We start from the raw sequence: 27,296 nt of genomic DNA on the forward strand, positions 1-27,296 counted from the left end.
AGTGCTAGTGGTCTGCTTTTGTGTCCTGTAAGCTGGTGAGACTTGAAGGCCCTGATGAACATTCCCAGCTCTTTGTTGCCATCTAGAGGGAAAACTGGCCAAGTGAGCACCCAAAGGTCACATGACCTGAGTTCTGCCCAGATACATGTTGTCCTTACATAACCACAGTGCGCTCAGATGCAGCAATTAGCCGATGCACAATGACCACAATTTGTTTAGCGCTGATATTCACAAAGACAAAAGGATTCTTCTCCCGCAGACGAGGGGAGGAAAATGGGGAACGCGTCGGCTTTAATGCAGGGAACGTACCGCCGTCCACATCACCGTCCACGTCACCGCTCTGACTAAGCGCTCTGGATTTGAATAATTCGTCCATTGTGTCTATGTTAATGTGTTCTACTTTTACAGTTCGGCTGGTTTAATTATCTCTAGAGTGGCAGAAGGAGAGCAGATGTGAATTAGGCTGCATTTATTGCTCTCAAGCTGCGTAATTAAAAGCCCAGTGTTTCACAGTTGTATGGAGATCTGCAATGTTATTTATGCTTCTGATATTGAATTAGTGTATTAATCTTGCCTAAACTAAAGGTCATACACCGATCAGGCATGACCTCATGACCACCTCTTTGTTTCTACAATCATTGTCCATCTTATCAGCTCCACTTACTGTATAGCTGCACTCTGTAGTTCTACAGTTACAGACTGTAGTCCATCTGTTTCTCTGATACTCTGTTACCCTGTTCTTCAGTGGTCAGGACCCCCATGGACCCTCACAGAGCAGGTACTATTTGGGTGGTGGATCACTCTCAGCACAGCAGTAACACTGATGTGGTGGTGTGTTAGTGTGTTGTGCTGGTCTGAGTGGATCAGACACAGCAGTGCTGCTGGAGTTTTTAAACACTGTGTCCACTCACTGTCCACTCTATTAGACACTCCTACCTTATCGGTCCACCTTGTAGATGTAAAGTCAGAGACGACAGCTCATCTGCTGCTGCACAGTTTGTGTTGGTCATCCTCTAGTCCTTCATCAGTGCTCACAGGACGCTGTTGGCTGGATGTTTTTGGTTGGTGGACTGTTCTCAGTCCAGCAGTGACACTGAGGTGTTTAAGAAGGCTGTGTTTATCACAGCCACAGCTCCTGCGGGGAGGCAATGAAGTCCATGTTTGTGGCATCAGTGTCTGTATATGACGAGTTTGCTCCGTCTGACTGAGTTGAATTGGTGGTATAAATAAATTCAGTGGGTTTTTTTGTCTTTGTAGAGCCGCCTGCTCTTCAGCTTCAGTGCACAGTGTGGCACAAGTTACCCAAGCTGGTTTAGCACTTTGTCAATGGCTGAATTTGGCTTCTATATCAATACAGTGCTCTGCTTGTCCAGTATGGAACTGTGCACACACGTCTGAATCTCGGAAGGCTGTTTATTAGCCATGTGATGCACTTTATGGATGAAGGAGGGACTATTTTAATAAGTTGAGCACTATGTAGGGAGCAGGGAGCCTTTCGAGATTCAGACAGTGTTTTAATTAGGACATCTGTAGGCGCCTCGTTTCGCGTGCAGTGTGAGCACATAAATCGCAGGCTGTGTCTGAACATGAGGGGCGATTCAAACATACGGTGTGGGTCACCAAAGAACAAGATTTTTAAAATCGCACAGTGTATAATCGCACAGCCTGGCTTAAAACGTAGATGTACATGCAGGGTGTTGGAGGCTAAATAGCCCCCTGAAAAAAAGGATTTTTCAGATTTATCCCTGTTTTTTTATTATCAACACTGCAAATAAAAACTGACACATGTTGGTTCCACTGGTGGTTTTGCATAGTAAATAAATGACTATATTTGCTTTGTCAGCAAGTTTTACAATGAACCATTTCACCTCAAACCACTTGGAATGGCTTTGTTTACATTTCAGTGATTGCAATTTTAGAAAATCTGTGGATTTCCCCTTTAAGTCCTTGGCAGGCCAGACACTGCCACAGACGTTTTAACTGAAATGACTGAAATGTGTATGTTATTGTCTCCCCAGCCTTGAAGTGAAAGCGGATGAGTTCATCTCCTCTGTGGTCAGTCTGCCAGCAGAGCCAGTGAATGAAGCTCACTCAGCCAAGGTAACAAAGGCCGCTGTGTGCTCGGCTGCAGCACTCCAGCTGTTGGGTCTCTAGACTGCAATATGCCGTCACTCGCACTACTCACTCACTCATGCATTGCAGCGCTAATTCACTCAAAAATGTGCCAACTTGCTTAGAATGAATGGGAGGCCAGTAAGCACGGTTCTGTCTGCATGACGAGCTGGACAATATTAGCTTTCCTTCATTTTTCCTTTAACAGCGTCACAAAGTTTAACCTTCAACACTCTGTACAAAGTTTGGGGAGACCAAAGACGACATCATGGGTAACACAAAAAAGACCAAACCCTGAGGTTTTTCATGAACTAAGCTTTAAAACTTAAATGCTTTGTGCTGTGAATTTACTTACAGCTCTAACAGTGACCCTGGTTTTACCTTCAAACATCAAACTAACATCCACAGCAGCTCCTCAGATGTCTAAACGGAGGCTGCCAGAGAACAGCATGTAAACAATCTCGCAAGGAAATATTAGTCCCGTCTGCTCATTTTCATTATTTTCTTCTATTATCTGTAGTTTTTAGGCATTTTATTATGAACTGGCAGAGAAAAAATACCGTTGGTTGATTTTTTTAATCCCTTTTTTCAGCCATTTTCTTTAGTTGGAATTGAGGTGGGTGGGAGTAAATTTGGTGCAGGCGACTTCAGGTCTGCCAAAGTAGTTTAACCCTTGTGTGGTGTTCGGGTCTGCGGGTCCCATTATTAATGATTTGATGTATTATTGTCTCGACCTCAGATTCTTTGGCCTTTGCTCGTTTTCTGTGAAGAAGATACAAAATAACATGTTCAGTGTCTTCACTCTGTTCACCCCCCACATATTTATTTATTCATTCTGTGGTCCTTATACGCCGTCACCTGTAAATTGTTGTAGTCATTATTGCGCTACGTCTCTCATCTCAGGTTAGATATCGCAGACTGTTGTATTATTTACTTACTTACTTATTTATTTATTTTTCTATTTGTATATATGCCTGTAGAGAGGATCTGGTTTATTTATTCTTGTTATATGTCTACACTCGTTTACGGTTACTGTATAGTGTTGTGCGTCTGCTACTGGCTGCTAAATTTCCTTCGGGATCAATAAAGTGTCTGTCTGTCTGTCTGTCTGTCTGTCTGTCTGTCTGTCTGTCTATCTATCTTCTAACAGAGTACGTACGTATTTATGTTACCATAAACATATAATAAAAGTTTGTCTTTCCTGATGTAGGGCAAAGCGGAGGAGCAGGAGGCATGTGCAGCCCCCCTGCTTGATAACCTGATAGACTTCACAGATCCTACCCCAGTAGTAAGTCCATAGACCCCTCACACCACTGTTACAGCCTTGTTGCATTTCATTTAAGGACCCAAAAAAAACCCTAAAAACAGAGTTTTACACAATTTTGTAATAGATATATCAAAAACTTTTATTGTTTACAAAAATGTATTGGAAAATCAGGACATTTGGCGTCTGAAGTTTGCGTCTTTAGTTTAGAACTGGAGTTATGAGACTATACATACTTGACAAATGCTAGGAAGTCAATGGTCACCCAAATGTTTTCTGTAAATACAAGCCCAAATCTTCTGTAAACCTGCTCAAACCACATACAAGCCTTCATTAATGTTGTCTAGACCTGACCATGTGCTTTAGGACACAGTATGACTTACAGGCGTTGTACCAAATTAGTGGACATATGGGCACAACATCAGATTAATGGTTTCTGCCGTTTCTATTTATAAACAGAAATCTTTGGTTTGAAAAATGAAATATTAATGATTATTTGTAAACACAAACAGCCGAATGCCCTCTGTAGCATCCATAGGTCTGTGTCACATGCATGTACGCGTCTGGGTAAGTCATGCGGTGTCTTAAACCACATCAACACGCTTATACTTATACATACTTTTATCACTGAGATGGAAACAATGTCATTCAGGGTGGTTTGCTGTGAAATGGTCCGTTGTAGAGAAATGTACTGGCTCAGATGTACCGTGGTGGTGATGGGAACCGGGGTCACCATGTCGGCATAGCCATTTTATTCACTGTCCAAAATGACCTCCGCGTGTCTGAGTTTTTATGTGTGGGGGTGATTGTGAAATTTTTTTCTTTGGGTTCTGTTTTGCCTTCGAACACCTGGCTGCAGTGAATGGTTAAAAAAAATAAAACATTTTAGGCCAAAAGTGTTGCAAGACTATCGCAATACAACGTCAGACAATATAGTCATAAGCATTTGATGTACTAGCGTTCCATGAGGGAGCTTTTAGAGGTGGACATCTGGTTCCCATCGTCACCTCTGTGAGCAATTCTGAGAGTAAGTTTCTCTAGAATTGAGCATTTTATTCCAAACCACTCGGAATGACCTTGAATCTTCACCAATGAATTACAGACTTTTTTGACTAGTCACACACTATTCCTTGTTCATGAATACCTGAATGTGGTTTAACCAGGTTGAGAGAAGTTTTAGGGATGTATTTATGGAATGGATTTGGGTGCCTATTGACGTCTAGGGTTTGTAAGCAGCGTGAGCCTCCAGGTCTAAAATAAAGAAGCTCGTTTTGGACACCATCTGTCTTGACTGATGGACTGCATGTAAAGAAAATGGAAATTTGTGTCATTTTTATTTTCTATTTCTCAAATGAATTCCTCTGTTAATGTGCTTTCACAGTCTGTTGTTTTGCTGTTGTGGTTCTGAAGAGGCTTAATGAATTGTTTTCATTTATAAAGTTGTTCTTTATTAACTTCCGTGCTATTATTCCTTACAGCTCCCGCAGGTGCAGCCGACCAAGCCCATCATCACCCCTCGGTGGATCGTTCCAGCAGCCCCGGTGAGTTCAGGCTGCTGAGGGGGAGGATTCAGGCTCCATAAGTGCTTCATATAACTGGATCTCACAGCCGTGTTTGATCTCATTAATAAAGCCTCGCTCTCAAGCTCCATATGTTTTATTTAAATACCCATGTTTCCTTTAATTTGATTACCCACCATGTTGCAACGTTCGTAATTAATTTGAGCACATGGAGTTGGAGCCCCCACCCCCTTTGAGAGGCACAGTAGCTGTTAACAGCGGCTCAACAAACACAACCTGACATGGGGTAAAATGGAACACACACTTTTATATAGTTAACAGTAGCACTGCAACTAATTATTTACCTATTATTTACTAATTATTTGGTTTATAAAATATCAGAAAATGGTGAAAAATGTCGATCAGTGTTTTTCAAAGCCCAAGATTAAGTTGTTTTGTCCACACCCCAAAGATGTGGTGTCACAGAGGAGTAAAAAAATAAATAAATAAATACAATTTTATATATTTAATGTAGGAACTTTCTGTGATGGAGCTTTTAGAGGTGGGCGTCTCGTTCCTATCACCACCACTTGAAATTCTGACTTGGGCCAGTTTCTCTAGAACAGAGCATTTCGTACCAAACCGCTCTGAACAACTTCATTTACATCTTTACCAATTAATAACATAGAAATTTATACAAATGATGGAATTGCCCTTTAATATCATGAGCTCCGCAGCCGAACTCCTCTCTCTTTGGGATGAGAGGCAGAGTTGAAACTTTTCTAGCCGCTGTTTTTTTCCACCCGCCCTCTTCCTCTCGCTCCTCCGCTCTCTCGTAGTGACTGTAGTGACCGTAGTGACCTTCTTACACTCTCCCCTTTCTTTCCCCTTCTCTAGCAGAGCGGCACCTTTACTAACGGCCTCCTAGAGCTTGACTCGGCAGCAAAGATGCCACCTCACCATCCTGAAGGGGGCGCTCTTGCCTCCCTCCCTCATCTCTCTCACACTCATAATGTGATTGCCACCAGGTTTGTGTTAGCCTGCTTCACTCCGTTTAGTGTTAAAAGGAATAATCCAGCATTTTTGAACTAATATCTGTTTGATGCTTCTGTAGTGGACATTACTCTATTAAGGGGTCAGCAACCCAAATGTTAAGAAGAGCCATTTTGTCAAACCCAGTTTGGGAGCCACAATATTTTGTCATTTTACTTTGCTCTGCTTTAAGCTTTCGTTCAGCTGTAGCTGCTTTTCTCGCATCTCCAGCAGGAAACTTTTCCTCAAAAGTGGAAGTTTCTTGAAAATGTCTCTCAGCGTTCGACGTGTTACAAGTCGCTTTCATTCGCCAGCTGCTTGTTTGAATTTTCCCGTTCCTCCTTAAATGGTGCCTGAGAGGCCAGAATGTAACTGCTGCACCATTTAAGGTGGAACGGGAAAATTCGACTAAGGATCTGACTTCAGCTTTGTGACTTTTTAGTGTTTGACAGTTTCTCGTCGCAGGTTAAACGTATCAGGAAACCAGCTGGAGTGATTATAAGTCCAAATTATCGGTGTTCATTTAAATCTCTCTCTTTGCCGTTTCATTAGCTGCTAGCTAGGTGAGATTGTTGTCTGTGTTGCTATGGTGACCAGCCGTCTGCGCTGATCTTCAGGGTTAAAGGGTGAATCAGCAGATCTACATTAACTCCAGCGTTTAAGGATCAGCAGAGCTTTATTTTACTGTAAATGAGGATTATTTTAATTTTACCTACGAATCTAATTCTGTTGTGGAGCCACAACAGGGCAGTAAAAGAGCCACATTGCTGACCTCTGGACTAGACATCACAAGCATCATTCAAGGGTTTGACCAGCTTACAGTCCTTTCAGCTCCAGTATTTTGCCTCATTGTGTCTTCTTTCACTTACAGCGTTGTGGCTCACCAACCCAAGGAGGACGGCCACAAACTCAAGGGTCTGCTGACCACTGAGCTCTGAGAACCGCGAGTTCAGAGTCTCTCTGACCGCCAGCCGAACACTTAGGGCCATCACACCTTTCCACTTTGCTACATTCCAGCTTACGGCATTCCAGCCTACTCTGGGTTTAAAGCACAGAGAGACGTTAAGGACTGTGTTCAGTAGACTTGATGTTACCAGCTGGACTCTGGGACACGGCGGATCCACCTTCAGCACAAATCGGCTTCTGATGGGGCCCTCCAGCTCTGAGACCTCAAGAGCGGACTTTGATTTTATGATGATTCAGGATTTCTGCAGCTGTTCTGGGGTCGGCGTTTGCAAGGCCGCCATTTGGCCGTTGAAGGAACTTCTGTTCGGACAGCTGTGGTGCTGCTCTGCCACCTGCTGTTCTCACGCGCCACGTTAGTTAGATCACTGTGAAAGAGCAACCTGCTGGACCACTACAGATCACCAACACTGGAGACGGTTATTTATAGACCTGTGTAGACCTTCCTACAGACTTTTTACCTTTTTATCTTCTTTGGTTTTCTATTAGCTTATTAAATAGTGATCAGTATTAAGCTTTTTAAGTACAGTATCTCATACTGGATTTTTGTTAGAGGACGACGTTATTATGTAGCACTGGAACGACATGCAGTCTTTGAGCGATTGAGCCAATTTTGTTCGTGTTTTAATTTTTTTTTAAATTCAAAATATCCATGTTTTTATCGTCGTCAGAGCTGTAGCTGCATTACGACCTGCCTTACTTTAACAGTTCGTCACAGATTTTAAAGATATTGCTTGTTTTAAGGCTGTAGAATCCACTACAGTGTGTTGTTTTTGCTGCGTTCAACTGGAATTTATTCACTGGATTTTTCGTAGTGGTGCATAATGATAATCGTCACATAGTCTTGACACTGAGAACTGACCACTGATGGACACAACACAAGAGCAGGCCTGAAACTGTTATGGCTACGTTGCAATGCAGGTTGGCTGAATTTCATGAATTTCGCCTGCCCTGTGTCTCGTTTTGTCCGCAGGTACCTCCACAGTCACACAAGCTTTTGAATAAAACTTTACTGTATTCTCTGCTAGAGCTCGCTGTCTGTGTCGCACGTTTGTGGATTATTTTGTCAAACTGGGTAAAAGTCCGTTCGAAACATGTTTCGGACTTGGACTTTAGACTGAAATCCTTTTGCTTTGAGTGACCCAAGACCTTAATGATGTTTATTTTATTAAAGCAAATGACTGGACGTTCCATTTCATCACTACCGAAACAATCGCAACGCCACCGAAGCTTTACCAAATCTTTCGGCAGTGACTGACTAGTGAACGTAGCTTTGAACACAAAAAGTGCTTAATTGCAGAAAATGTGTTTCAGTAGTGACAATTTTTAATGTCACAGACTGATTTTCAGACTTTGGGACACCATCCATTCATTTTCCAAGCCGCTTCTCCGTCAGGGTCATGGGGGGTTGCTGGAGCCTATCCCAGCGGTCATCGGGCGGAAGGCAGGGACACCCTGGACAGGTTGCCAGTCCATCGCAGGGCAGACAGACAGACAGACACAGACAGTCACTCACACCCAGGGGTAATTTAGCGTGTCCAATTGGCCTGACTGCATGTCTTTGGACTGTGGGACGAAACCGGAGAACCCGGAGGAAACCCACGCAGACACGGGGAGAACATGCTCCACACAGAGAGGACCCTGATCACCCGGCCGGGGAATCGAACCCAGACCCTCCTCGCTGTGAGGCGACAGCGCTACCCACTGCACCACGACACATTTACTTCAAAACAACTGCTCACCATGTGGCCCTGAGGGATGGGGATGCAGCCTCACTTACACAGGGGTGTGGCTAAAATAAGGCTCCGCCTACAGACTAAAACTTGCTGTTTCGGTAGTGACATGAAAACGTGAGACAGCAATATTTTTTTTTGTTAAAAATTTAACTCATGATAAAATCCATCCGTTTCACTTAAAAAGTAATCAAAAAATCTTTTTTAAAATGTGGTATTTTCACAAGTTTTATCACCCAGTAAATGAATCTGTATACATTTAGATTACAATATTAATTAATGCCTTGGGTTTAAATAGATCATAACCAGCAATACCAGTACAACAGTGTTCCTGTAAGCCGTGCTGAACGAAAGCTTGCTGTCGCGCTGTGAATGTTCTGGAGTCGTTTTCAGCTCAGAGGTTTTATTTCCGCCACCTCATCTGTAAGAAGTGTGTAATCAGCAGGTGCAGTTGTTTCTGTAGCTGTCCGGCTGTAATTTATTCCTTTTCTGCGTCTCTGTTCTGTAAGAGCCCCGTTTCACCCTCTGTAGTTTGCTGTAGGTGTTATGACGTCTGTAGACGTCACAGCACTGATGTGCATCATGTGTGTACACCAGCTGAAGAACGTTGAGTAGAGCTTTCAGTCACTTTGTCTCATATAGATTGTTCTCCAAGTAAAAATGTATTTTAACAGTATGACTGTCTGATCTCCCTCGTTATTCTCTGCAAAGAAAGCAGAATGACACTGTGTGGGTGGGTGGGTGTATATATATATATATATATATATATATATGTATGTATATATGTGTGTGTGTGTGTGTGTGTGTGTGTGTGTGTGTGTGTGTGTGTAAAACCCAGTAGCTCATCAGTACGACGCATTCTACTGCCAAACACTGCCAGTAGAGGGTCGTACTGATGAGCTCAGTGACTTTAAACAGCACAGTCATAAGATGCCGCCTTTGCCTTAAGCCAGTTTGTGTGAGTTTCCGCCCTGCTAGATCTGCCCCAGCCAACTGTAAGTACTATTATTGTGAAATAGAAGTACCTTGAAGCAACAACTGCTCAGCCATGAAGCAGTAGACCAAGTAAACTCAGTATTCCTCAGTAGGGTGGACAAACTCTATATATATGTATGTATGTATGTGTGTGTGTGTGTGTGTGTGTGTGTGTGTATGTATGTATGTATGTATGTATGTGTGTATGTGTATATGTGTATATATATATATATATATATATATATATAAATATAATTATACACATACATACATACATGTCACATTAAAGGGTCGTATTATATTCCTTGCTTTTTTCACATAGGAGCCGGATGCCACACGTAAACATCACTAAGATTTCGAACATACCAGTCCATACTGTCCAGATAGGAAACAAATAGGAGCCTGTTTTGAATTCTTCATGGTTGTAACATCAGAGTTATTAAATCTAAAGTCAACAAATCATGGACGGACAAACCTTAGACTGATAAACTTTTCAGACGAGTGGAGGAGTTAGTTGAGGAAAACAGTGGCGTCCACTTTTCCACGGATGCCAATTACATGTATTCCCAACTTGATGACCATAGGAAAGAGCTGGAGGAGCTGCGGGAGCAACATGAGCGAGACGTCAAGAAGATGAGCACAGATTTCCTCTTCGGGATTAAGGAAAAAGACAAAGTTCTCAAGAACTTGAAACATGACCATGGAGTTTAGCTCATGGAGAAAGAAAGCTGTAGAGGAGCTGAGAACTTTACTTGAGAAGATTATGGCAAAAGAAGGCGATATCACTTCATGAAGATCAGCTGAAGGAAAAGGACCACCTTCTTGAAGAGCTGCGATCACAAAGCGATGAGATGTTGGAGAAAGTGAGTGAGTGGGAATTAAAGGCCCAGTATAGGGCCTCAATGATGGAAATGCAAGCGAAGGTGGAAGAACTAGAGCAGCAATGCAGGAAAGGACAGCAAGATAGAGCAGCTGGAGGACAACCTGAAGGAGCATGAGAAGATGTTGGAGGACAAAGAGAAAGATCTAGCAGAGATGAAGCTGCAGAACGATAAACAGGCCAATGCTAAGATGCTCGAGCTGGCAGAACTGGAGAAAATAAAAGCGCAGTTTGTAGAAATGAACGAGATCCAGGAGGCAAGAGTCCAGTGTGAGGAGAAAGAGAGAGCCCTCCACCAAGCGGAGGCCTCCTGTGAGGAGCTGAGAGGTGAAGTAGAGCAGTTAGAGCAGCTCTGCCGCGAATGCCAGGATAAGATTCATTCGCTAAAACTCACTCGGAGACAAAAGGATGAAGAAATAAGTGGCTTGAAAATTGTAGGCAGCTCACTGAAGGACCAGAGCATCCAAGCAGAAGAGCATCTCAAAGAAACCCAGCAGCTGCCGAGAGAAACTGGGCGAGTTGAAGCAGAGCTACAGCCGCTGGCTCAGACGATTCAGACTGAACCTGGAGGACGTGGCGAGGGACCTGAAGGAGACGGAGATGGAGACTGTCGCTGGGGAAACGGAGGCGCAGCAAGGAATTTATACATCTGATCAGTGAGGACACCTACACCTTCATCAGAGCATCGTCCTCAGAGGGGGAAAAACGTCTCAGACTTATTTAAAATAACTTTTTAAATACCCCCCCCCCAGGATTTAACAATGTTATTGACCCCTAAAATAGTGTACAGTGTTATCTTTATGTTCTAAGCAGGGTTCTTCTATTAAATATCTCACAACTTCTGCTCGTTAGGAATTAATTCTTCTAATTAATGTTCATTTTATGGCTGAAATTACTCGTTTCTTTTTATTATGATGCCCCCCCCAACCCCCCCCTCCCCCCGCCCAATATATAAACAGTGTTTCTTTCTAACATGACATTCTTTTTTTTTCTTTCAAAACACTTTTTTTCTCTTTTTTACTCAATTTATCAGGTTTAATAAATGTTTGTTTTAGTTGGGGAAAAAAATAAAATAGTACATTTTAGGATTTTTTTTTACCCAAAAATAAACTCGTGAATGAGCCGCATTTTTCTCTGATATTAACAGACTTGGTGCTTTTTCCCTTAAACTCGTCTACGGTGAGAAAAGTCTTCAAATGGCTTCTTTTAGGAATTGCTTTCTTTAAAATGAATGTTTTCCTCCTAAATTTCAAGTGTTTTCCCAAAATTCACGTTCTTTAAAAAAAAAAAAAAAAACGAATTTCTTTAAAAATATTTTTATTAGTCTAACCCCCCCCCCCCCCCCCCCCCCCCCCCCCCCCCCCCCCCCCACAGTATTGAAGTGTTTAATGGATGTAGCTTAAGTGTTTAATTAATCCTAATTGTAGGAAAAAATAATTTTAGGATTTTTTTCCCTTAAATATTTTTTCAAAGCAGAATTAATGTTCTTTTTCTATAAAATCATGTACAGTGTTTTCTCTCACCCCCTTTATCTCCTCAGGGCCTGCAGGCTCCAGCAGAGGGAGCTCGAGAGTCACTCAGCGCTCAGAGCGCTTAGAGGACTGGCCGTCTGATGGCCCTGACCAGAGACTGAGGTCTCAGAGAGGGGTTTAAAATAGACTGAATACATGAATACGTGAGAGGGGGTGTGTGTGTGATGGTGTGTGTGTGAGATGGTGTATGTGTGTGATAGTGTGTGTGTATGAGTGTGTGATGATTGTGTGTGTGTGTGTGTGTGTGTGTGATGGTGTGTGTGAGATGGTGTGAGATGGTGTGTGTGTGTGTGTGATGGTGTGTGTGTGTGTGAGATGGTGTGTGTGTGTGTGTGTGTGTGTGTGTGTGTGTGTGTGTGTGTGTGTGTGTGTGTGTGTGTGTGAGATGGTGTGTGTGATGGTGTGTGATGGTGTGTGTGTGTGTGTGAGATGGTGTGTGTGATGGTGTGTGATGGTGTGTGTGTGTGTGTGAGATGGTGTGTGTGTGTGTGTGTGAGATGGTGTGTGTGTGTGTGTGTGTGTGTGATGGTGTGTGTGTGTGTGTATTGGGCTAATCGTTTGCGTTATGTATCTGTTTGTCTGTTTATTTGTGCCGTTTATGATGCAGCAGTTTGAAACATGAAGTTCTGTATTAAAGTCTGTTACATTAGAACCTTCACTCTAATAAACTGTCCGGAATGGAACTTAAACAAGACTTCAAGGGTTCTTTAGTAAAGGCAATGGTTCTATGTAGGACATTCGAAGTTCTTCAAAGCACCATTTGTATGATTAAACGGTTCTTTACGAGGTGAAATTGTTCTTCAGATTGCTGGAGAATTTGTTGCATGTGGTTCTAGATAACACCAAACAGAGTTTTCTGGTGTTAAAAGCTTTACATCTCAACAGCAGCAGAACGCTTTTTGGTGCTACATTTTTAAAAATATGGTTCTTCAAGGGTTCTGTAGTTACATAAATGGTTCTATATAGAACGCATGGTTCTAAACAGACCCGTTCTCTTTGCTAGAGAACATTTGAAGAACCCTCTTTCAGGAGCGCATAGCCTACAACTGACCGCGCGCGGTCTCGCGCACTCCGCTCCAGCGTGCGTGCTCGGGTGTGCGCGCGCGAGTCCTCGCTCTCGCTGTGCTCGCCGCGCGCTCAGAGCTCGAGCTCCAGTGCGCGCGCGGCTCCCGCGTCTCTCTGGGCTGAGCGGCTCTCTGTCCTCCAGCCTGAGCGGGACTCAGTTCCCTCAGTTCTGACCCGGTTCCGGACGGAGTGAGGGGGTTCCGAGCGCAGCGTGAGACGATATGAAGGAGAAAACCGGAGTAACGTTACACTAACGGACTTTAACGGTCGGTGTTTCCTCAGAGAGAGAAAGAGAAAAGGAGAGAGAGGGGGAAAGAGAGAGAGAAAGGGAGAGAGAGTGAGAGAGAGAAAGAGAGAGAAAAAAGGGGGGAGAGTAAGGGAGTGAGAGAGAAAGAGAAAAGGAGAGAAAGAAAAGGGGGAGAGAGAGAGAGAGAGAGAGAGAGAAAAGGGGAGAGACAGAGAAGGGGGGGCAGAGAGAGAGAGAAGGGGGGGAGAAAAGGGGAGAGAGAGAGAAGGGGGGAGAAGAGAGAGAGAGAGAGAGAGAGAGAGAGAGAGAAGGGGGGAGAAAAGGGGAGAGAGAGAGAGAGAGAGAGAAGGGGGGAGAAAAGGGGAGAGAGAGAGAGAGAGAAGGGGGAGAAGAGAGAGAGAGAGAGAGAGAGAGAGAGAGGGAGAGAGACGTTAGCCGTACGCAGCGGCAGGTTCTACTGAGAAGATGGTTTTGCAGCTGAGCTGATAAAGTGTCGTCGTTTTTCACTCGAAGACTCCACAAACTTCCTTTTGTTGCTCTTCGTTTTCCACTTTTATCCAGCATGGGGCTCGGCGGAGCTTCCGCTTCCACTCTCTGTCTGATAATGGGTGAGTTTTTACCTTTTAAATAGTATTTCCTCCAGCGGGGCGAAGTAAACGCCAGCTTAGCTCGCTGGCCCGGTTTCCCCACACAGCACCGGTTTAAAGGGGAATTCCACCAAACTTCCAAGAATTCTGCATAATTCAGTGGTTGAGATGTGAACTGAGTGATTCCGGCTGTGAAATGGTTCATTGTAGAGACTCTGTACGGTGGAGGTGTCAGGAACCAGAGGTCACAGTGTCTACAGCACAAATCTGGCCTGCTACTCACTATCCACCCAAAACCCAAACCACCGGTGATGATGGGAAAATGTCAGAAATGTGAAAGAATACGTTTAAGGAGGGGGGGGGGGGCTGTTTTGCCTTTGATCACCCTGCATGCACCCCTCTGCCACGAATAGATCAAAAGAAATGGATTAAAATACATTGAAAGCCAATATTTCTCAAACCCCTCATAAAAGCACATATAGAACCACTTCACCCATTAGTAGCTCTCTGTGAGGAGCTTTTAGAGGTGGACGTCTGGTTCCTATCACCACCACTGTGAACAATCCTGACTCGGGATGTTTCTCCGGAACGATGGAGCGTTTCGCACCGAGCCGCTCTGAATGACTTTGTTTACATCTCAGCCGTTTAATTATGTAAGATTTTTGAAAAGATGGTGAAGTTGCCCTTAAAGCCTAGTCTTGGACTGGGTTTCATCCTTAGTGGACCTCTGGAAATTGATTTTAGTCTGTTTTTAGGCTGTAGGAAACTGGCCTTTAGTGTTTATAGGATAAGGTGATTCAAATAAATAAAACACAGCCTAAACGTCTGTCCTGGAAACGAGTTTAACCCCTTTGCGTCTGCATGTGATGTTTTAAAACCGGTCCAGTTGCTCTCCAGAGCGCAAATCTGAAGAAATATTTATAATCCATCAATCTCTGCGGCTTTTTATGTGCATTTCTTTAAACATTTATCATGTTATACATAGCCTCTCGGTTAGATACGACTGCTAATTTTAACCATTCAGTAAAAAAAGCTTAATTTTATTGTGCATTGAGGTATGAAAGGTTCGTGGAGTGACCCCGTTTAACCCAGCAAGTCCACTTCAAGTCCACTGAGCAAAAAGTCTGAAGAGTTTTATTTTATTACCTTATTAATCCGAAGAAATTCAGTCTCTTGGTCACACGGGACTTGCTCTGCTTTGTGTAGTACGATTTTCTCATCATGATGTAACGAAGTGTAGTTATTAGATTTTAGTTATTATATATAAAAAAATAATTTGGAGTCTAGCTTATAAACCTTTAGCTGATTAAAAACAGACTAAATGTTTCTCCTGATTATGTCCTAAAATCTGGATTTCTGGATTTTGCTCATAGCCAAGCTCGATGCACCACAGTGGGGGTTACGCTGTTATTTTCACCTGATCAGAGGATTTTGTGCCAGGTATAAGATATTAATCCAGCCATCTGTCAGATTTAACCAGTCCCTTGGTTACGTTACTAGGAGTGAAGTATTAAGAAATATTTGAAAGAGATTAAAATTGATTAGCTTTGCTTTTAAAAAATCAATTGTCAACAAAATAAAATCGGCCTGTTAGACAAATAACAGTACAGCTTTCTCAGCATTTTGTCCTCATTTACCCATAGTTGATGAACATGAAGGTGCTGAGTGTCATTTAAGCCATTCTGTGTTCTGGGCTGAACGATTTGTGGAAAATATCTAATTGTGATTTTTCCAGCTAATATTGACTAAAAATTCCCATTTTTTATTTTTTTATTGAGATTCAGGCCTGATTTTCTTGGCCATGAAGACCAGAACATCCCCCTTTTTGGCTTGAACCTCGACCCTGAACATAGTGTGTCAAACTGCCCATAAGTTGTGGTTGTGATGTCACAACAGATGGAGGTTTGGTTGCCTCTGATTGGTCCAACTCAGCAGTTCACAAACTCCTATTAGGGTCCGTTTCCACTCATAAAACCTAAAACGTTTTTTTTTGCAAATGCACCCACCGGATAAAGATGGTTCTTCAAGGGTTCTTTAGTGAAGGAAATGGTTCTATGTAGAACCATAAGGACTCATTTGCTTGCATAAAACGTTCTTTGAGTGAAAGTTCTTTAGATTGATGGAGAATGTGTTGTTTATGGTTCTGTATAGAACCTTTTTGAAAAGAGTTCTCTATAGGACCAAAATGTTCTGCTGTTGTAATGAGCTTGACATCAACAAGCAGCAAAGTAACAACACCAGAACCCTTTTTTGGTGCTATACAGAACCACATACAACATATTCTCCAGTCTGATGAATGATTTCACCATGCAAAGAACTTTGTATGCATGCAAATGAAGAGTGAAAGTGGGTTCGTGGCTCTATATGGAATGACTGTCCTTATTAAAGAACCATCTTTTTTTAAAGAACCTTGAAGGACTTTCTTTTTTATCCAATGCTAGGAGGGTGAAGGTGGCACAGGCTTCCTCTGAGACCAGTGAAACCAGCCACTTCTTCTTTTTGAACTGCCGCTCATGTGACGTCACTGGACAGCCGAACCTGCAGATCTCTTACATCAGCTAATAGATGCCTACGCTGACTGGCATTGCACTGAGTGATGGGGGGAGAAGGGGGGCCATCCTGCCCACCCAGAGAGAGCGAAGCCAATTGTGCTCTCTTGGACTCCCGGCTACGGACGGCTGTAGCAACACCAGGGATCGAACTTGCGATCTCCTGATGACAGGGCCAACGCTTAGACGGTTGATATTAGATATTAGATATTAATATTAATTGATATTAGCGCGATATAAGATACATATTTTCTGTTAACAAAATAAAATTAAGCTGCTGAAAAGTGAAGAAAACTGCTTGATCTCAGCCTTTTGTCCTCCTTTCCCCAATACAGCAGCAAGTCGTAAGAAGTTGTTGAAGTCAGTGAGGCCGTCCCGCCCCCGCATGGGTCAATAATTTAATTTGCTCATTAATAATGTATAGATGGTGGATAGACTTCGTTTCACCCTCCTCTTTAATGAGGTTGCTGGGCTGTGCATGGCTGAAACGCTGCCGTGCTGGTCGTGTGCTCATGTCAGGATCTGAGTGTTAGAGCTGGAGGAGGTGCACATAGGCTCATTAACAGCAAACCCCCCTCAAACACACCCTGCAGGTTGGCCTTTGTCTGTAAACTGGATCTTTAGGTAGTGATCATGTCTAGAGATACTGACTCAGGCTGGGTCTCAGATCGACCACTTGATCCCTATTTAGTAAATCACACTATATATCCTGGCCTCCGTTCTAATTAGTTATTTTAGGTAATTTAAGCTGCAGCCATTGCTGGCACAGAGCATTGCCAATGCAATGGAGCAGCCCAAGGCCATCAGGTCCAATGCCAAGTGTCGGCTAGAGGAGTGTAAAGCCCCCCAGCTTTGGGCTGTGGTACTGTGCTCTCTGGACTGATGAAGCACCATCCAATACCTTTTTAGGTGAGTTCAAGGGATGTTTGTGACCCAGAACTACTCTGACATTGGTACCTGACCTCACTAATGCAATTAAATCTTCACAGCAATGTTCCAACATCCACTGAAAAGCCTTCTCAGAAGAGTGGAGGCTGTTACTGTTATCCTTCATTTCAGAAGACATCTCACAAACCTTCTGGGCATTTAGTCTATGTCGCAAACCAGCTGACAGCAAATCAGTTCATTTCATTTGAAGTAACGGTCATTTCAGCATTCATTAGCTATATTGGCAACTTACCAGATAGCCTAGCGTATACACATACCGGCCACTTTATTAGGTACAGTTCAGTTGCTTGTTGACACAAATAGCTAATCAGCCAATCACACGGCTGCAACTCACTGCATTTAGGCATGTAGAGGTGGTCAAGACAACTTGCTGAAGTGCAGACCGAGCATCAGAACGGAGGAGAAAGGGGATTTAAGGGACTTTGAACGTGGCGTGGTTGTTGGTGCCAGACGGGCTGGTCTGAGTATTTCAGAAACTGCTGATCTGCTGGGATTTTCACCCACAACCATCTCTAGGGTTCACAGAGAACGGTCAGAAAAAGAGGAAATATTCAGTGAGCGGTCAGTTGTGTGGACAAAAATGCCTTGTTGATGTGAGAGGTCAGAGGAGAACGGGCAGACTGGTTCCTGATGATAGAAAGGCAACAGGAACTCAAATAACCAACCAAAATCTCTGAGGAACGTTTCCAACACCTTGTTGAAAGTGTAACATGAAGAATTAAGGCAGTTCTGAAGGCAAAAGCGGGTCCAGCCTTTTACTAGCAAGGTGGACCTAATAAAGTGGCCGGTGAGCGTATGAGCATAGCAGTCGCTGAGGTAGACCAGCAATATACAGTATACAGTATTTGGCGGATACAGTAATTCTAGCAGCTAACAATGTTAAAGTGAAGTAAATGTGCAGAAATGCGAAGCCAGATATTGTTGTGGAAATGAAATGTGTAAAAATGCACATATTCAGATCTACAGTCATATCAAGAGAAGTGTTTCAGTGAAATGCGGTGTTCCATAATTTGGACCATCATTTTTAAGGACATCTCAGTTTAGAAAGTGGGAAAGGCTCTTATTGCATAGGCCTACTGTAGCTTCTTATCTAATGTATCTTGCCGCCCTACGCAGTTACAGAACCCACTGGGCTTGTGGCGTCTTGGGTAATACATCTTATCGTGCCCTACAGCCATCGCTGTGCATGGTTGACAAAACAAAATTAACCTACTGAACAAACAATATTTCTGCTTTATCTCTGCAGTTTGTCCACATGTACCCATAGTTGTTGAACACGAATGGGTCAGGTACCCCTAATGCCATCCCACATTGCACCTCAAAATATAGGGGACTAGTCTGTGCCCTAACTGATCTTCTTGTTGCATGTATATTAAACTAAACGAAGATGCAGCATTTCTTAGACATGCCATTATAGAAATGATCCTGATTCACTGGGATGTTGTCCCTTCATAACAGGCCACAATGGGATGTCAAACCGACAGCAAACAACAACATTCATAAGTTATCACTAGTACTTTTTTTGAAGTGCTGCAATAAGTGTCAGGGTACTCCAAACAAGGACTCGATTTAAGGCACAGCTGTAGTAATACTAGATCTTTTCCCGTGTTGTCGTCCTCGTGTTTGGTTCTGCAGACAGGGACAGGCTTTTTTCTCCCCAAGCCATATTCATACGAGCACCACCTCCAACACTGGGATTGGTAGACAAATGGGAAGAAACATAAGGCCTGTTACTGGAGCAGCAGGGAGAAATGAGGGGGTGGTGATGGCTTCTACAGTCTAAAACACACGTATGTCCTCCCCCCCAAGAGACAGCTTTCTTCATGTAGTAGGGACATCTAGCAAGCAAGTGTACTCCCAGGCCTAAAGCAATACAAGTTCTTGCGTTTTGTTATACAGGTGAGAATTCAGGAGGATATGCACGGCTCTGTAAAGACAACTTTAAACAGAGTAGTTCAAACAAATAGCTGTTCTTTGAGCAGACAATTCTCTAAAGTGCAAGAATTATAAGCCTAGTTCATACTTTCCTTATCAATATTACATTTGCAAGCAGATAGAGGATTCTCTGTGTGCATGTTCTTTTATTCTCTTGAATGAGCTCGGATGGCTGGTTCTGTGTGGTGCTGAGAGTCCACCATTAAATATGTAGATTTAACAGAACACCGCAGAATATTTAGAAACAGTGCCAGAAAAGTTGAGCTGAACTAGGTCTGAACTGTCAATGGAGCCTCCAAAACCTCTGAAATAAGACTTCACGTCATCTCCTAAGCCATGCAGTTTAACCCATGAACACCACGGTGTTTGCACTGAAAGTGGGAAAGGCTCTTAATGCATAGGCCTACTGTAGCTTCTTATCTAATGGATCTTGCCGCCCTACGCAGTTACAGAACCCACTGGGCTTGTGGCGTCTTGGGTAATACATCTTATCGTGCTCTACAGCCATCGCTGTGCATGGTTGACAAAACAAAATTAGCTGAACAAACTGAACAAACAATATTTCTGCTTTATCTCTGCAGTTTGTCCACATGTACCCATAGTTGTTGAACACGAATGGGTCAAGTACCATTTTAGTCATTTTGTGTTAAAACTGCATATGCATAAACGTGTAAAACCCAGCTTAGTTATCGTAATGATCACTTATGAACCCTCAGCTGATTAAAATGTAAAAGTGCTTGTCGTGGAGACGAGTTTTAACCTCTAATCCTTAAATCTTGCTTATAGCTTCGCTTTATCTACCCAGTTTCAGCAGTAACATTTCCATCTGGCCAGAGAATTGCATAGAGTACACCAACTAAATTCAGTCCCACAGCCATCGCTGATTAATATTATTTCCATGTGCTGCCATTTCCAGTGTGCATAGGAAACACTGAGCCTTGAATATTGACTGAGAGGCGGCTCGTAACCCTTAAACCCTCCCTAAACCCTAACGCCTAATCCCAACAATTAACATTCACACTATATTTTTTCCATAAACTATTGTGGCACAGCAAGTGATTGTTATTTTATTCTTTTACCGTGATTATGCTGTTAAGCTGGGCTGTAGTAGAAGTGCTGATTTGCACTGCTATAGGATGTTCTGAAGACAGACAAGCGTATAGGAAACAGACTGTGCATAAAACATACTTATTTAGTTTAGTTTATCTTAAAGCCGCAGGCTGTGCATTTTCTGGCATTAAAATGGTCCAATTTGATGGCAATTGCAATAGATGTAATCTGTGGACGATGTTTTCAAGTGTGTGTGAGGAGGGTGCACAGAATACTGGCAGCTGTAGACTCACAGAAAACCCATGTTTTGGAACTAGACAGTAGACAGTTGGATGGGCCTTGGCATCACGCTCCTCAGAAGATGTAGATGGTTTCTCTGCTTACTGCTGAGAGATTGTCTATTAGTAAAACTGTATTTCTTATATAAAAGCACAGTGCCCCTCAAATGTGCCTCATTTACACTATATTTCCAAAAGTACATGAGTGAGATCCCATTCTTAATCCGTAGGGTTTTATATGATGTCGGCCCACCCTTTGCAGCTATAGCAGCTTCAACTCTTCTGGGAAGGCTTTTTTGACTATTCTTCCAGAATCGCAGGCCAAGTTCTTCCACACCAAACTCGTTCATCCATGTCTTTATATTTTGTGCACTGGTGCGAACAGGAAGGGGCCATCCTCAGGTAGAGAACACGTCTCCACTGCTCTAGAGTCCAGTGGCGGCGCTTTACACCACTGCGATCAACACTTCACATTGTGCTTAGTGATGTAAAGGCTTGGATGCAGCTGCTCAGCCATGGAAACCCATTCCATGAAGCTCTCTACGCTGTTCTTGAGCTGATCTGAAGGCCACATGAAGTTTGGAGGTCTGTAGTGATTGACTCTGCAGAAAGTCGGTGACCTCTATGCCCCTCAGCATCCGCTGACCGCTCTGTCATTTAACGTGGCCGACCACTTCGTGGCTGAGCTGCTGTCGTTCCCAATCGCTTCCACTGTGTTATAATACCACTGACAGTTGACTGTGGAATATTTAGTAGTGAGGAAATTTCACGACTGGACTTGTTGCACAGGTGGCGTCCGATCACGGTACCACGCTGGAATTCACTGAGCTCCTGAGAGCGACCCATTCTTTCACTAATGTCTGTAGAAGCAGTCTGCAGGCCTAGGGGCTCGGCTTTATACACCTGTGGCCATGGAAGTGACTGGAACATCTGAATTCGGTGATTTGGATGGGAGGGTCAGCCCGCTTTGTTCTGTCGTTTCACCTGTGAAGTTTCCAGTAATCGCTGCATTAATGCTGACTGCCTGTGTTCATTTTAATGTAGCTAATTCACTTCAGTGGCTGTTAACACGGCCTCTTTTTCACTGTAATATAATCAGAGACCAAAGATGACGTGGGTTGTTCTTGGTGCAGTTCAGTCTCCGGCTTATATCATTAAAATAGAATACATTAGTATTCATAATAAGTAATCTGAACTCAGTTATTTGGAATTATTTTGTCCCAGAGATGTTGGTTATAGGCAGAGCATTTAGCTTCATCATTCCATTACTACGAATGGTGGCGAGCCACCAACACTGGCAGTTCACATGAATAAAGAGCTGCAGCTGAAATGAACCATGTATGGCCATGTATTTGGTAAAATATTTGGTATATTGTTATATTATTTACATATCAGTATGATAACTTCACTGCTCTCTAAACAGTCCTGTATTTTAATGACCAAACGCTATGTTGATGCAATGCCTGTAGTCAAACTTAAAAGGAAAGATCGATTTGCATTAAAATATACAGGTGAAAAGTTTTATTCAGTAACCTTCTAGAAAGAATCAAATATAAATATAACTCAATTTGTATTTGTTTCAAACGGTGTTATGAATGTTGGACCACCCTACATCTCACTGTTGATCTTCCCTTCATAACATGTTGAAAAGGGCCGTGTTTAAATGATGTAGCTGCTAAAAAAACAGAGGTGATAAAGGAAATTGTCTAAATCCCCGGGATTATCAGTGTAATCACTATACACCAAATCTGTGGCCACCATAGACAGTCATTGGCCCTGTTCACTCAAAATTCACTTTCAGATGCCAAGTGGAACATGTTTTAGTATCTGCCCATTGGCTTGTAATTACGGTGTGAAAGAACAGTGACCATATTACAGAAACAGCCTATCTTTTGGTTTTAGCTTAAGATCTGACAGGTCAAGATCTGACCTCGATTTAGGAATCTTATCTTGGAGCATCTCAATCTTATCTCAAGTTAGGAAATCTTAACTTTCTTGATTGAAGCCAACAATCAACTGTGGTGTCTGTTACTCAGCAACTGGCCATATGGGCACAGCTGAAACGTAAACACGTAGTCAAGCAAGTTAGCCAGACAGCTACCGTTACTGATGTAGAAAGAAGGTCAAACAAAACTAAATCATGATAAACTGAAAGTTAATGATGTTCTGACATTGTGCTGTTTTTCAGAGCGTCTCTGTCTCCTCCTAATGACATCTCCTCATTATTCACCACCATCACTGTAATTTTATATCTGACGAGTTTTTTTTATCAAACATTAACACCTGAAGGTAATAAGAGGGACGGTGGAGAAAACTGCTGTTTTTAATGACGCTACTTTTTTCTAGACTCTTAACTCAAAGCACCGTTTTCAGTGTAGATAAATGTAGCGTCATTATGCTGGTTATAGTGAACTGAGCTGCCTCTCACTGCATGAAACATGAGACGCAGGAGATTCAAACAGAAGTTAAGACGCTCTGAGTTTATGTTAAAGTCAAGGAAATATTTTGGATATTTTGTTTCTGTAATCCTGTTTTCTTATTGGGAAATAAGAGAAGACTATAGACTGAAGAACCGTCGTTCTGTAAAGGCTTCTGTCTTAACTGAAGCTGCCGTGACATCAAAGCAGACAAGATATGATCTCAGGCTTAAGAATTTTCTGTAATATGGCCCATGTTTTCGTTTCTTTGAGTAAGTACAAGGAAACATATCTTAATCATTGTCCAGGGTAATTGACCACATGTTACAGATGAGGTGCTGGAAGGTCCTTTAAAGGGGCATTTTGGCCTAAAACTTGCATTTAACATGATGTGAGTGTTCTATAGTGCAGCGTTGTATCGCTCAGCCTCTTCGCATTTTCTATTGTATTTTTTGCGTTTTCATCTGCCACTGTTTCCTCATTACTATACCCAGCATGCATTACACAGATGCATCATATACCCTGTGGGAACCCACTCAACGAATCCGGACTGATAGTCTGTCCAGTCTTATCCGCAAAGGGCTGGCGTGGCTGCAGGTTTTCATTCCAACAAGGCAGGAGATCACCCAATCAGACGTGTGAAGCCTGAGAGGAACTGATTAAACTAGAGCAGCCAGGTGTGTTTCAGCTTGTTTGGAGTGAAAACCTGCAGTCACTCCGGCCCTTTGTGGGATAACACCCCTGGACTAGACACTGACCTAGAGCCCAGTATCCTCCCCAAGCACTTGTAGTCTTCCAAAATGTATGTATACCTTCAATATGCATCATCATAAGGAGGTTTTCCTACACTTTAAACTGGAAAGTCTTGCTCTACTGTGTTACTGTGGCACTACTGAGAGAGGTAAATATCAGTGTTTACAGCATTTGTAATGATGGTTGAATTTTCGCCAGTGTGCATCATTTAAGCTGTAACAATTTGAAAATCTCTGATCAGATTATTTAAGATAATCTGTATTCAGTCCAGTAAATATTGGTACATTGCCAGTGTTTTTCTTTTCATGATATTTTTATGGTATTGAGTAATGTAATGCTACACTTAATATGGTATCATAGACCAAATTCTGGTATCTTGACAACCGTAGAGGCCAGAGCTACACAGAGGTGATGCCAAGCATACAACCTTGGCAAAGGCTGTTCACCACCAGGGGATTCTTAATCCCCATGTATTACACATTTTAACCTGTAGACAAAGCTCCTTAACCAAAAACACAAAAGCACTACATTCATAGGCCCTGAAAAGGCCACTTTCAGCTGCCTGCCCTTCTTGACAAACCCTTGACAAAGTGATAAACTATGATAAAGAGCTTTTCTCTGATTGGGCTGAATAATGAGATTGCCAAGGCTGGGGTAGAAGAGGCGGCACTAATACATGGAGATTAATGCAGGGGTGCTTTATTTCTTCCTGGTTGCCAGGGGAGCTTTGTAGTTTATGGTCTAGCTTGAGACAGACCCACATTTGTGTCTTAAACCGGCAGTGTGGCCAAAACTTGCATGATTTTCCCACTTAACCCAGATGCAGTTGACCAGCTAAGACGTATTTGGTGTCTGAAGTGTAATTTTGTTCAATTTTTGCACTGGAGATAATGTAGGGAAGCTAAGTAGTAGAAGCTTCTAGCAGTTAAGGCTTCTACTTGTTAAGCAGTCACAAGAAGAGTTGTGATTTTTAATATGATAGAAAAATAAGCAGACATGTGTTGCATAGCTAAAAACAATAATAGCAGCTTGAAGTCTTCACTTTCATTCATTTTAGTAAATTTGATTTAGGCATGATGCTAATTGGTTATTATACAACAGTGAGTTCTGGCCACGTAAGCTGATTGGTTGAGAAGTGTTCTAACCGTGCTGTTATTTTGCCATAACAAACACTGTATCACTCTGCTGAGATGCTGTTGCTAAGCAACGACTTTGACAGCTGTAGGAGACGCTCAAGCCATTTGAACGTTTTAACTTCTTACTTTGCCACAAACAGAAAACGGACACTGTTAAGATCACATTTGACCGACGGCCGATTTGGTCCGACTCTGAAGACGAGACGACACTAAATTCCCAAACTGTCGTCACCACTGAGCAGCTTTTCAGTCGGCAGCTGTGATGGAAGAACAGCTGAACAACCTGGAATCAGCCAGAAATGAACCCAACACCATTCGTCAAACTGTCAGACCAGCTGGAACAAAACAACATTAATACTGATCTGGAGAAACTGACAAAACTGAGCTGAACCTGATATTGCGGCAGTTTTAAGGCTCGGTCTGTGCTTCAGAAGGCGTGGCTCACACCCACAACACAACGAGTGGGTGGAGTTCGTTACTCTGACGTAGCCACGAGCTGCTTGTTAAGTAACTATGATTTGGTGGAAGGAACTGCGAACATTAAAACATATTAACCGCCAGTTTATTAATTTCTTCCTTTATTTTTTAAACCGTTGAATAAGAGCAATAGAACACGTGAGGTCGTGCGTTATTGTGAATGATGTCACGGCTGTGATGATCTACGGCGACCAAATCACAGCCGTGACGCTATTTCGCGATGACGCGCTCCCTCTCAGGTCCTGTTGCTTAAACATAAGCTTATATTACTTGTTAGATACGTTCAGAGTTCAGACACCAAACGTCGTGGCTGACTGGGTGCAGTTCCGTTCCTCCAGGCAGAAGCGAGCAAAGTAGAAGCTGATGCCTACTGACATAATGGGTCAAGCATTTTAAACATTTATGCTATAAATAGTGCATTATAAATAGTGCGAATCTATCTCGAGACCAGTTGCAACATGGAGCAACTCCAAACACTGGCACACCAACATGTCAGCACAGTGACTTGCTGTGGGAAGAAGCGAATTTCTTTACTTTTGGTTCAGGGAAGCCGCTTCCTAATGACACTGAAAACCTTACATAACTGCTACAGCATCAGCGTTCTCTCCATGAGTAACACTAATGGCACATCACCACTCAATGTATCATCGCAACATTCGGTGCCATTATTGCCTCTTTTAATCTCCTTGATTGCGTTTTGCACCAGCATGGCTGCTGGAGTTGTTCGCTCCTCGGCAGCATGCTGGCCGACGTGAGCCAGTGAAGTGGTAGCAGAGAGAGCCCTCCGCTGACTGTTGATCCTCACTTTGGCATGCATTAACTCAGATGGCTGTTCTGTTCAGCGTAACAAATGCTTATCTGGCTCAGTTTTATTTTATCAGAAGCAAACTTTTCGGATGGAAGCACACACAAGCTGGGGGTAGGGGGTCTGTTTAATAGAAGAATATATGGGATATACACGGCCCCTCATATAGGGACGTTTTGTTGGTTTATATAAACATTAAATAGAATCTCTAATGTCACTCAACTCTTTCACATGTATGGGCCACTTTTGGGGTGATTCAGTATGTTCTTTTACCAATAGTATGGATATAATATATAGATATATATATAGCAGAGAATATTTAGAAAACTTTTTCCATACCAAAATAAAACACTTGGATGGATTAGCGCATCTATTTTATACTAAGAAAATATTTGCATATTATCAGGAGTGCACCAGTCATAAATGCTTATGGCCAAATCTGATTTTATTACAGTTGTTCTGTGTTGTTGGCTGATTGTTTATCAACATAATCTGTACGTTGATTTTAACAAACTGAAAATGACAAAATATAGAAAGCATATCAGATAATTGGAGCCTTTTAAACAGTGTTCGACAACTTATTACAGTCCCACCTAAAAACACACCCTGAAGTCACCCTTAACCTACCCTGGCATAGACTGTCATCAGATATTGTACTGGCCCATTAATCTTATGGCCATTTTAAAGAAAGTGTGGCCAAAATTGTACAATGTAATTGCATATATATTGTATTTACAATTAATTTAACATGCTTTAGTTCCAAAAAAACAGTCAGAAATGACTTTGAAATAGAAAATATTTGTTAAAGATTCGACATAAATAAGAACACTCTGCTGTTGCAGTGGCTACAACTGGCAAATTCGGACAAAATCTGATTTGAAGCAGTTAGTTTTGTGTCTGATCAAACAGCCTCTCGTATGGGAGGGTGAAAAGTAGGTGTTTTGTTGTTAATGGTAGACGTTTGTGAATGTATGAAAACTTAACTGGTCTGGTGTCTTGATAAAAGATCTAAAATGCAAAGACCAGTTCCAGAGAAACTGGCCACACAGGCCAACAGGC

General features: G+C 42.5%; 2 protein-coding genes across 5 annotated transcripts in view; both read left to right on the forward strand.

Moving 5' to 3' along the window:
- Nucleotides 1–7,899, forward strand: part of epb41l5 (erythrocyte membrane protein band 4.1 like 5) — an 82,284-nt gene extending 74,385 nt beyond the window's left edge. For 2 of the 4 annotated variants that reach the window (XM_037539121.1, XM_017703017.2), the window contains 5 exons: nt 2,019–2,100; nt 3,323–3,400; nt 4,855–4,917; nt 5,773–5,903; nt 6,779–7,899. In XM_037539121.1, the coding sequence (XP_037395018.1) occupies nt 2,019–2,100; nt 3,323–3,400; nt 4,855–4,917; nt 5,773–5,903; nt 6,779–6,845 (421 nt within the window). In that variant the 3' untranslated portion in view covers nt 6,846–7,899. The remainder of the gene's footprint in view (nt 1–2,018; nt 2,101–3,322; nt 3,401–4,854; nt 4,918–5,772; nt 5,904–6,778) is intronic. The other 2 variants (XM_037539122.1, XM_037539123.1) reach the window with 2 other exon arrangements.
- Nucleotides 7,900–13,677: 5,778 nt separating this feature from the next.
- The window catches only part of ramp1 (receptor activity modifying protein 1), a 55,217-nt gene continuing 41,598 nt past the window's right edge, over nt 13,678–27,296 (forward strand). The window contains exon 1 of the mRNA XM_017702975.2: nt 13,678–13,910. Coding sequence (XP_017558464.1) covers nt 13,865–13,910 — 46 coding nt within the window. The 5' untranslated portion in view covers nt 13,678–13,864. The remainder of the gene's footprint in view (nt 13,911–27,296) is intronic.

This window comes from Pygocentrus nattereri, chromosome 6 (assembly GCF_015220715.1).
Source record: "Pygocentrus nattereri isolate fPygNat1 chromosome 6, fPygNat1.pri, whole genome shotgun sequence".
Lineage (NCBI taxonomy): Eukaryota > Metazoa > Chordata > Actinopteri > Characiformes > Serrasalmidae > Pygocentrus > Pygocentrus nattereri.